Source organism: Boleophthalmus pectinirostris, unplaced genomic scaffold, assembly GCF_026225935.1.
Source record: "Boleophthalmus pectinirostris isolate CB_2022bp ecotype Guang Dong unplaced genomic scaffold, ASM2622593v1 HiC_scaffold_2081, whole genome shotgun sequence".
NCBI lineage: Eukaryota > Metazoa > Chordata > Actinopteri > Gobiiformes > Gobiidae > Boleophthalmus > Boleophthalmus pectinirostris.
The window spans coordinates 1-11,952 of record NW_026571172.1 but is presented as its reverse complement, the minus strand read 5'-3'; the positions used below and the strand labels follow the sequence as shown (position 1 = coordinate 11,952).

At 40.2% G+C, this 11,952-nt stretch overlaps 1 protein-coding gene and 1 pseudogene across 1 annotated transcript; one reads left to right on the top strand and one right to left on the bottom strand.

The window, feature by feature from the left end:
* Positions 1 to 59: 59 nt before the first annotated feature.
* Positions 60 to 4,919, bottom strand: LOC129410001 (cyclin-dependent kinase 12-like; annotated as a pseudogene).
* Positions 4,920 to 7,461: 2,542 nt separating this feature from the next.
* LOC129410000 (uncharacterized) lies at positions 7,462 to 9,618 on the top strand (the record flags this gene model as incomplete). The annotated part of the gene is made up of 10 exons (XM_055156888.1): positions 7,462 to 7,705; positions 7,777 to 7,864; positions 8,003 to 8,345; positions 8,417 to 8,534; positions 8,602 to 8,693; positions 8,758 to 8,872; positions 8,956 to 9,042; positions 9,147 to 9,302; positions 9,371 to 9,534; positions 9,602 to 9,618. Coding segments are annotated over exons 4-10 (644 nt in total), but the record flags the coding sequence as incomplete, so codon positions are not given.
* Positions 9,619 to 11,952: the final 2,334 nt, after the last annotated feature.

Here is an 11,952-nt window from a genome sequence, read left to right as displayed (position 1 = left end):
TCAGGAGAGATTCTTTCTTTCTTTACAAACTGACTGTATAAATGTAATCCCTGGTCAATATAAAAATCCTTAATAATGATAATATTTAGTAATGCATATCTCATCACAGTTTTTTTTTTTATTTTAAGATAATTTAGTCTATTTAAAATGTATCCCTTAAATATAGCCGTTTTGTTTTGCAAAAGTTAAACATACATTTTCGGTTTTGGCCATAAGATTTGGATGCGAATTATGAAAATAATTTGGTCACAAAATCCGACAGTTTGATGACCTGTGCGTCTTTTTACTGATCCGTGTGCGTAATCTGCGCGGAGCGTGTTAGCATTAGCATTAGCTCTAGCAGCGTCCCTCGGTTGCTGGGCGACGGGGGAGCGGCTCCGAGGTCCAGACCTGTCCCATTTCCACAACGGCCTGGCGTCCGCGGAGGCCAGTTCAAGGGCTGCAGCCTTCGCAGCCTTCGGAGGCTGCAGCCCTTGGAATTGGGACACAGCCATTGGCTCCAGGTAGAGCGCTTTAGGAAGCCCAAACAAAGAGGTGTGTTACTTTCAGAGTTTCAGTGTAGCTGGCACCTCCCTTCAGGCAGACATAAGGCAGTGTACAGCAGCATTCTGACTAGAACTGAAGAAGCAGCTTGGATGAGCTGCAAAACGTAGTCCACACAAAAACTTTTGTCCAGTTAACAGAATGTAATTTTTCCTTTGCTAACTGAGGTTTAGGTCAAAATTTAAATGTATAATTTAAACTTTTGTCGTAACAATAGGGTAGTTATTTGTGTGTTCAGTGTTTGGAGTGAAATATACCTTTTTACCCCTTTTCTTTAATATTTTTGACATTAAGAATCTGCCTGTGGTCTTTCTCTCCTGGCATTCATCACAAGCTACAAAAAACAAAACAGAGCAGAAAAAACAGACATATTCATGAGACAATTTGCCTTCTCAACATATTGGTCACATTTTCTGCAAAACAATTCCTTTAGTATTTTTCTACACTAAATATCCATAACCATAACATTCTATTAGGTGACACTATCAGTAGCTTTCATGTGTTGGTGTAAAGTCCCTGATAAAATATAAAACATATAAAAAGCTATTTTCTGTGTCAAAGCAGAGCACATGTGACCTTTTCCTTGCTGTGCAAAAATTACAGTGTTGAGTGAAAGTATTGTTACTCAGCTAATAAAATTAAATGTACAAGTACTGCTGAAAAAACTGCAGTTAAGAACAATAAAAAGTATGCATGAAAAGTACTACTCAAAGTACAAACTACGAGTTACTTTTTAACACAATTAGTATTTTTGTGCACTCTTTATACAAACCTTGCTCAATGTAAAATTTAAAATGTAATTTAGTGGCTCTAAACTGCAATCTGCATATTCTCTGAACTCTGGCCAATCAGAGCAGGAAAAGCCATGCTGTTGTGTGTGATTGTTGGTGTCAAAAGTACTATAGACAGCTGTGGATTGGCATTTGTACAGTATTCAGTAACTTCTACATACTTTCAAATAGTATAGTAACTGATATACTTAATACTCAAATGGCACTGGGGGTGTGACTTATTTGTGGTTTGTCTTTTTCATTGAACATGTTGGGAAAATAAGATATGAAGTACAGTTTTAAAGATTTAAGTGTAGTTTTACCTGACATGGTAGACGACTGAGGTGGAAGGATAGCCTTGCTAGTTGGTGATGGAGGAGTGGCTTTGTTGGAAGGTTGAGGATGCATGGTTTTGCCTGTGGATGATGTGGCTTTGCCCACGGGTAGTGAAGGAGGCACTGGCATGCTGGTGGGGGAAGGAAGAGGTAGCACTGTAATGTTAGTTTTGCTGGTGGGTGGAGGACGCATGGTTTTTCGGGTTGGTAATGGAGGCACTGCTTTGCTGGCAGGTGGTGAAGGAGGCACTGTTGTGCTGTCGGGGACAGGGGGCACATCTGTGCTTGTTGCGCTGCTACAAGACATGCTTTTGGTGCTCCATTCTTAAGAAAATAACAACAAAATGTATTTATTTTATTTAACAATAATAACAACAATAACAGAACAGAATTTGAAGAAAATGTTCTTACTTTCAATGACGACTTCAAAAAGTGCTTTTATTCTGTCAAGACATTTATCCGCCTGTTCAGAAAGGTGCCACCTGGGATGGATAATTGTTGCTTTCCACACCACTTGCTTCCTGTTTGTCCATCAATATAACTGCCCTATAACCCAGGGCATTGAGTTTCTCCACCTGAGAAAACAATCATTTAAAAGTGTACTTCTGAAAAAGATCATTACCAAAACACATACTTACCACTATTGATGCCTCATCAATGACATGGCTTGCCATTCCTTTGTTTTGTTTTTTTTAATAACCCAATCTTTTTTTTTTCTTTTCAAAGTTTTTCTTTTTTTTTTTAAGCCTCACTTTCTTGGGTTGAACTGCCAAGCAAATTTTGCATTTTTTGGTAGCCACATGTATTTGTGTTTGGCAGTTGACACATGCTGTTTTGGTTGAGCCTCTTGTCATACTGACTCTGTTAAGAATAAAGGAATAACAAATAAAATCAATTCTGGAATTTAAGCAAAAAGTATCATGCCTTTTCTGCAAGTACAACATAGCTGTAATGTTGCGACCGAGAACCCTTATTTACTCACAGAATCCGTTCTGGCATAAAAAAGGACAAGGGCAATGTGGTATAAAAGTTACACATCTTTATTTAATCTTCTAAACATTTAAAAAAAAAAAATTTCATTTTCTGGTTCCCTTCTTGATACACCCCTCAATTATCATAAATGTAGGACTCAACAACACCCCAAACTAAAACACAACAAATCAAATTAATAATCCAAACCAAACATTAATACCAAAAACCAGACACTAGTTGAACCCTACATTTACAATAAGTTAAAGTGCTGGTGCGCTGTAAACCTGGATAATGTAATAATATTTAAAGTGCGTGTGCCAAGGTGTCTGAGGTAGACTTCGTTACAATAAAGGGCATAAAATTAAAGCTGGTGAAAGTGCTCGTGCTGAGGAGGCCTATTTGGGCGAAAGTGACTTGTGCCAACCCAAAGACCTGACCTTGCATTGCACTGACCCCCTGACCAAATATTGCACTTCCCTCCAAGACCTCGGCTACTGTTAATCAATATTCAACTAAAACCAACACTAAGATAAAGAATAAAGAGCAAGAATAATGCAGCAGTGGCAATCTGTTACACAGGGAAAAATAAATGAGCTTCAAGTAGCGACCACCACCCCAGATATACAACAAAAGAGCATTTACCGCAAATTTACCGAAAGCCCCGACTGCCACACCACAGCGTGCGCAGCCTTTTCTATTCACGCAATCAGTGACGCCAGGAGCCACGCGCAGCGACGCACAGGTGGACGCACTCACAGACGCAACACAGCAGGACAACATAGTCTAATCACCCGGTTACATGTGTTTCAAAGTGGTAGTCAAAACAAATCCACAAATTTGTGGACAAACTTCCCAAAATTCAAGGGTTACTAATAAGTAACCCATAGTAATTAATATAACAACACATTTAATCTGTCTACAACTACTTTTAACGCAGTCCCAGCACATGCCCAAAGTCGAGGTCAATGGCTAACATCTCGTCTTTAGTTCATGTACGGCAAAAAGGTATTTAGCTAAGCAAAATTGCTAACCTGGCAATAGATTGTCAGAGTAGCGGCATTTCCATTTTTTATCAAACGTCCCTGCACTCCGACATTTCTTTATCCTTTGGTCGAAGTGGCAGAATCCTCTTGTTGAAGACTCACCACTGTGTGTAAAGGTCCTGGTTCTGCGAGTGCAGCCGAGCAGCGGCTACAAGGGACAGATGTGTAAGAATTTGGAACTTTATGAATGAAGAGGTGACGGGGCGTTACCTGACACTGCAGGTGGAAGCGGTGACGCGCATTTGGCTCAAGGCGCAATGATACGACCAAGCAGAGAAACTACGAAAAACTGAATTGTGTGACAGTTTGGACATTTTTGTGAATGGACAGGAGCAGGAGACGTTCATTACCTGTTGGCAAAGACCAGGACGCAGGAGAACAGCTGTGAAGCTCAGTGTGTGGAGACAGTGAACCGGTGCCGGGCTCACAGTCAGATAGAGACACTAAAAAGATCAATGATTTAGGAATCTGGATATTTTCATGAATAAGGGCTAAAAGATTAGAATTATACCTGGTCATAGAGGACAGAGCGGCAAACACAGGGACACAGAAATGCGTCGGTCCCTTATAAACTCATAAAAGTTTATAAACTCATAAAAGTTTATAAAGAGGCGGCTGCAGCGCTCATTCTCCTCGTGCGCACTTAAAGTTGTGGACTTTTACGCACTGGTTAACCTGCACCTCCACGCGCTCTCACCTGCAGGAGGTCAGGTGTATGTGGCTCCTCTCGTGCCAACAGAGCAGCGTGAGTAAAACTCTGAGCTCTAATGACACAGAGCTCCACAAATACCCTCCAATACAGGAAGGCGGTTCTGTCTCTTTTTCTCTCTCTCGTTCAAGATTAGTCCTGGTTTAGTCCTGGTTCATCGGTGTTGGAATGGGGGCATGTCGGGGTGGAGGGTTGTTGAAATGACGGTATGACAGAGTGCTGGTCTGTTGGAGTGTCTGTATGTCGGGGTGGGGGTTGCCTGTGCTTTAGAACAGGAGGGTTAGCTTATGCTGACGTCAGTTTGGTGTATGGATATAAGGCGTTTACCCAACATACCCAACAAAAGCAAGAGGATTCATTTTTACATGAGGCTAAGTAAATTCCCCCATGTCATTTGTGTTCTGAGAGGAAGAACGTTCGCCTCTCAGTTTCAGTCAGCTAACGTCTGCATACAAGTGTCTCTTTTGCTGGGACGTAAAGGAGAAAAAAAGTCCGCTTTAACCAGAATTTCTCGGTGCTTTGTTTTCTCAAAGCACCGTGATGTTTACGATGCTATGAGAAAATAAAAAAGACAGAGCGAGAACACCTGTTTGAAGTGGACTTTTTTCCTCCTTTTTGTGTCTGATACATTTGTCCTGCTCCTGCTGTGGAGCTTTAACTGGTCCCAGTAACTTCTTTTGCCAATTATAAAGCAATTACAAAGTATTTACAAAGAATATGCATTGATTCTGCTGATTATTTCATAATTTAAAAAGAGCAGTGACATCTAGACATCGTTTGAGCCATTGTTGTTGTTGCGCCGGAAGTGGAAGTTCACAAAGTAGATAAACCCCGCCCACAAAACCCGGAAGCGTGATAATAGTCTATTATTATAGAAACCTACCTTTCAGGATTATGGTCTAATGTTGTGGCCATCATATAATTCTAACAACTACTGTTAACAACTTCCTTCACAATTTGCCAGTGCGCCAAATTATCCCGCGAGATTTGAAGCTTCGACTCTTGAAATCGGGATTTTTTATTTTTTTTTCTTACAAATTTCTTAATTATACAAGTTAACTAAAGTGATTGTTGGTGAAAAATGGATATAGAAGACGATGACAGAATTTTCCTAGCTGACCTTGCTTTGGAACACTTTGCAGTAAGTATAACTTTACTTCTGAACTTCACAGAATAGTACAGTACAATAATTGTCAACCTAATTTTCTCACAAAAGTGAGTACACCACTCATATGTCTGCCAATATTTAATTAATTCTATCTTTTCATGGGACAACAATGAAGAAATGACATTTTGATACAGTGTAAATTAGTCTGTGTACAGCTTATATAACAGTGTAAATTTACTGTCCCCTCAAAATAACTCAAAACACAGCCATTAATGTCTAAACTGCTGGCAAGAAAAGTGAGTCCACCCCTGAGTAGAAATGTTCCAAAATGGGCTCAATTAGCCATTTTCCCTCCCTGGTGTCATGTGATTTGTTAGTGTTAAAAGGTGTAGAAGTGAAGCAGGTGTGTTAAATTTGGTGTTAACACTCTCACACACAATTTGCTCTAAAAAGTAGTAACCTGAAAGTAGCCATTATAAAGTGCATTGCCTTACACCGAAGTTGTGTAAACTATTTATGTGTTCATGCAGAAAAAGAACAAATGTCCAGTGATTGTCTGGGAAGACAATATAGACGGCCCAAGTGTGTCCAAGAGGTCCAGAAGTGGGGAGACACGACAGCGTAGAGCACCTGAAAGAACACCTGAAAGTGCACCAGAAGGAGCACCTGAAGGCATTTATTTCAGTCTATTGATTCTTTAAAAATGTTGTTGCTAATTTGTATTTTAATATTTCCATTTCAATTTACCATTACTCAAAACAGTTATGAGATGCAGTGGCCCTGCTTTGCCCTGTGACTGTAGCGAAGTCCAGCCTCCCATGGAAGACGAGAATGATCGAGGTCTTAATTATTGTTGTACACATTTAACTGTCATATCTCATTAAATGATGTATTTTTGCCTAACTGTGCATTTTGTTTTATGCCTTTTTAGCTGCTCTTATCCAAGAGGTCCGTCAGCAACTCTTGGGGCCTGACCAACAGTTAGAGGAGTCCTCTACCTGGCAGAGGCGCCAAACTAAAACCTCCCATCAGTGGACTCTATTGCGGCCCCAAATTGTCAGCCATCTGCTTTCTGCACAACAACCTAAAAATCGGTCCTGTCAACAATGTGGACAGAGGGCCGCAGTGGTTTTATGCAGAGACTGTTTTCCAACCCCTCTGTTCTGTGCCTCATGCGATGTAGCTCGGCACAGACATGTACCTCTGCACAACAGGGCTTCAATGATGGATGGATTTCTGAGGCAACTCCCACCATCAACATTTATCACAGTAGACGACTGTGGAGTCATTTCTACATATGAAACTGGTATGTATTATTAATGCAATTTAAATACAAATATTACACACTTGCTTGGTTAAAAGTTATTTTACTTTCCTTTCCTTTTTGTGATTGTACTTTTAATGTTTTGCTCTCAAGTTTTCTCCAGCTTTTCCATTTTTAATCTAATGAATGCCTGATACATCGTTAATATTCATTAAAATACACCTTTCTGTTTTAGCATTAACATTTGAATACCATGACAGATACATTTTTATTAATTTTTTTCCAGATAGTCTTTTGCCCCTCTGCCTTCCAGTGTGCTGCTCTAGCGGCACCATCACCATTACCACTGGGAAACCTGTTATTCTGGTTGGAATGAATGGTAAGCTTTTTTTACATTTTATATCATATTTTGTAATGTAGTATAGTCATGTTAAGTAATTTTTTTTTTTTTTTTTAAATGTGTAATTTCATAAGGGAGATACAACTTGCATCTTCCCAACTGGATGTGTTCTTGTGGAAGAACGCAGACGGTTGATCTAAAAACTCTAATTGATGGCGGGTACTGTCCAGCTACTGTCAATTCTGACACAGTATTTGAAGTGGACCTACTAGCCACATTTGGAGAATTAAAAGTAACAGCACCGGCATTGTCTTGCTTGGCATTTGTTGGGCTGCTGGATCAAAGAACTTTGTCTTTTGGGAGGGTGAGTCATTAATGTACCTTTTTTATTCATTATAATCATTTCATTGTATGATTTGTGTTATTTTTGCAACAGAGTGGTAAAGTATCTGGAGAGGCTCTGCAGAGGGCTTTTTTACAGTGGAGCTATGCCCAATATATAATTGATACATTTCTTGATGTGCCCCTATTTAAATGCCCAGCCTGCACGCCATCAATGCTGGCTGTGGCAGTTGATGGCAACCGGAAGTTATATCGATTCCAGAACCAACCTGTGTGCGTGTGAGTATGATTGTAACCACCACACATTAGGTATCATGCTGTATAACTTCATCTATTTTAATTTTTTTCAGGAAAAGTGGTTTCTATGATGGCGTCTTCCTGGCCAAAGACGAAGAAGTTGCATCATTTGTGCAACATGTACATGGGACAACAAGACATGTATGTTATGATCCAAAAACTATACACAAATATTCTTTTTTTAATTACAGTTAAGGCATCAACAGTGCTGACTCAGATTTTGCTCTGTAATGCAGAACTGCTTTGTATGGTGAATTTTTTATTTATTTTTTTAAACAGAATCTTGCCAAAGGTAGGTGTGGGTCCAGCCAGTGCACAGCTGCCAAAGAAACAGCAAGAAAATCTTCTTCCAAGATTGATGAAGAAGGAGTTGAGGTTGCTGTGTGCCGCCATGGATTCCTCCTACGAGGGCTAAATATGTATAGAGGGGAAATATTTGCCTATCCCCTCTACTTGCAGAAAGAACTCTCACATTTCAATGTGAAGTTTTTTTGCATGGACATTATATGCAAATACTGGCCATATTTGCAAAGAGTAGCCCAGCAGTGTCCCGAGATGGGGGAGCTGATGGACATGCCCCCTTTTTGTCTGTAATGCAAAAGCACATTCATGGCAGTGTGAGGTACTTCTAATTAATCATGAACAACAATGTATGATTTTTATTGTCAAAGTCATTGTCCTTTCTTTTATCAGTTGCAGTGGGGTGGCTGTAACCAGACTGGTGCTGGGGCCACTATTGGAGAGGAAGTGGAGCAAGTTAACAGCTACCTCTCTCGTGCTGCTCTCTGCACCAAATACATGACCAAATCTGGTAAAAACATATCCTTTTGAATGTTTGAGTGGTTCCATTTGAGTAACTTTCGATGTGCTTTCTTAAGGGCGTACTGACATGCTTACGGTCCATGCCATTGGGTGGAATAAGAGGAAGGCAGACAAGCTGCATTACTCTTTGGCCAAAAGGTTCCTGAAGGTACAAAATTACATTGATTATGATTATTAATTTGAACAAATTGAAAAACTCTGCTTTGTTGCAGACATTGCAGAGGATAACAGACGCCTCTGAGGACCTAAACAAACTGGCCCATGAGTTAAGTCTCACTGAAGACACTATGGCCCAGTGGGTTTCTGATGTCCAACAGTGGAGTGCAGGTAGAATGCAGACGTTGAATTGCAGCCCAAATAATGTATTGATCTGGTTCCAATAAAATGTCTTTATCATTAACATCTATAAGGGGCAACGACAAACAAAATTGAGAAAAATATTGAAGAGCTTTACCTCAGCATTAAGCAGCACAAGTACTATCTGTATGGACAGAGTGGTGACATGGCCATAGTCATTCACATTATTAAAACATTATATTTTAAATGTTTATGCTGTATTTGATCTGTCATAACATCTAAATGGATGTCCTGGAATTTCTAGCTGGAAACAGGAGTCGGGCTAAACAAAGACAAAAGATTGCTCAGGAAAAAAGGAAGCTGGAAATTGCTCTTTCAGAATATAATCAGACGCATGACAGCCAACTGCCTGATGCAAACTCTATCTTGTCTGAGGACCATTATTCCTGGCCCTGGGAATGTAAGTACAGTGCATGCATACAGTGAACATGTTCATTATGTTTATAATAATTATTCTGTGCTTCTTAGGCCACGGAATATGTGGCAACAAGAAAAGAACATTTGACAAGATTCTGCTCCTCACTCGGCTCCAGGAGGAGAAAGTGATCCTAGTGAGTGAAATAAAAAGGCACTACGAATTTCTAAAAAATGCTGCTGTGACCTTAGAAGAGCTTCTCAGACATCTGCTGAAGGTGGGTACAAGACCTTATTCAAATGATGACAAACAATGAAGAGTCAATCTAATATGACTCATTTCAGATTTGGAAGACTGATAGGTTCACCTTTACCTATACTCAATATTCAATAAGAGAGAAGACAAGAGATTAATATCTTTTACACGCGTGGAGGGAGTACCGAGAGAAGAACTAGTTACATGTAACTTGCTGTTCTCTCAATACTCTCTAAAGCCTTCTCTCGTTTCTCCACGCCTTTTATTCAATATTAGGACCCCTAGTTACAATGGGAACTACTCCTCTCAGAACGGGAGGGGGAACATGCAAAACATTAAACATTAAAGGAGTAGTTCCTTTTTGCTTACAGGAAACACAAAATAACACTTCAATACAGTGTATTCAGGCCAGAGTTAAGGTCAGTCTGCCCTCCTCATTTCATCCTCCTTAGTTTTATCCTCCTCAAGCAATGGTCGCCCAAGATGTTTCCTGTTATTGAATTTGATAGGACTTCGTGACCTTCTGCAAACACATGAAATCTGCAATACTCAGAAACAGAATCGTTTAAGTGCACATATTGATACATTGATTACAATATGATTGAATAACAAAAGTGAAGATTACATTACCATTACATACACAGTGAGATTAATATAAATGTTGAATCCATCATTCCCTCCTGTTTATCGAAACTGTGTCATCACCTTGTAATCACTTCACTTTGGATTTTTAATTACAGGTTCATTCGTTCTTACACCTGGGAGGTTTCTTGGAATAGGTTTGGAAGTGCTCCTTCAGGGTCCTCTTCATCACTGCCTTCCAATAGGTTTATCGGCACCCCTTTTCCCTCGGTGATGGGTGCGATGGCAGTGGTTATTAACCTATTGATTAATGAACGGAGACAAGGAATACAACAACATCCACACAAGGTCAAGATGGATACAAATACTGCGATTGATATCAGAATTGAAGAAGCTAGTGCCCGGTAACGACCAAACACACGTTCAACCAGTCGTCCCAGAAGGTTGTGCTCACCCCAGACTGCTCTTTTAGGCGCCTATTCATAGCTCGCAGGCTACCTATAGCACGTGTCAGGCTTCCATCCGCAGCTGTATTGTTGGGTATGACAACGCAACATGTGTGCCCTGCTCCTAACATTCCACAAAGCCTCCACAGTTTTCCTTTCTTCTGGACTGGATGTAGTTAACGGTCTGCTGGAGTGATTGGTATTATGGCTGATATTACAGGAAGATTTTCAAATCCAGATTGTCATCAACCCCTCTAGGTACTCCAATGGCGTCATGGATTCTCCCCAACGTCCTTTATATTCCCGTTTAGTTTGGATGTTCCCAGTTGTTTTCAGTTGGATTCTAAAGGTATTACTTCTATACCAAAGCACAAACACCAGTGAACTCAGTTGGTAAGTTTCCTCTAAGTATTTTTCCTCCACAATACCAGTAGATGTCGCTGCGCATTTTAGGTAGGGCTCCAGTAGTGTTCAGAGTCCTTGCACAAAAGTTCACATCAATTGAACCAAAAACATTGGCTTCTGAATTTGAGCGTATAGCGCAGGTATAATTTGCTTTTGGTAATTTAGCAGCAAATATGGGTTTTTGTTTCTCAGGTTTGGTCAGCGGATACACCGCGTCCCACTCCGCGCATTCTTTGTTAGGTGTTGTCTTAGTCAATATCTCTTCTATACATTGTGTGGTTAACTCAGGAGGTGTTGGAACCATCCTCAGAAGGGGTCGTGGTCCCATACAGGCAACACAGTCCTTATTTACATGCTTTGTAGCCTGTTCTACCATAGTTAGCCAATTGTTTCCATAGTCAGACATGCCTGTTGCAATGTTAAACACCTGTTCTTTAGTGAGTGTTGCTGTAGCTTTAACTTTTATTCCACTTCCTTGTAATAAGGGACTTAAGACCGGTTCTGTGGATGTGTCCTTTGTGGTTTTTGGTGGCATCTCACATATGAATCAACTTATAGATTGGATCTGTCCTGCCTGTGTAAGCCCTCAGTAGAAACAACCAACATTCTTCACCATTAAATGTTAAGTTTCTCTTCACATTATTCACAGTTAATACAAGGTTTAATCCCATTTTGGTTAAGGTTAGGAGCTCTGCCTGGCGCACCGCCCATTTAGTCTTTGCCTGTTTGGAGTCCATTTGTTATCTTGATCTGCCACTAACGTATCCCACCCTTGGCTCAACTGATCATTAGTTAAGTACCAATACTCATTAGCATATTCAATTCCATTCTTTGCATCTTTCCCCTCTTTAAGGCTGCTTAAAGGGATAGTTATGGTAGTGATAGTTCCAGTAGGAATACAAATTTGAACTCCAAAACTGTAATGTTTTTTCGGTGCGCACATTGTCCTTTTGCTTCGCGTTTTGTTCTGGTCACATTAGAATTTGTCATCACAATTGGGCCTCCTA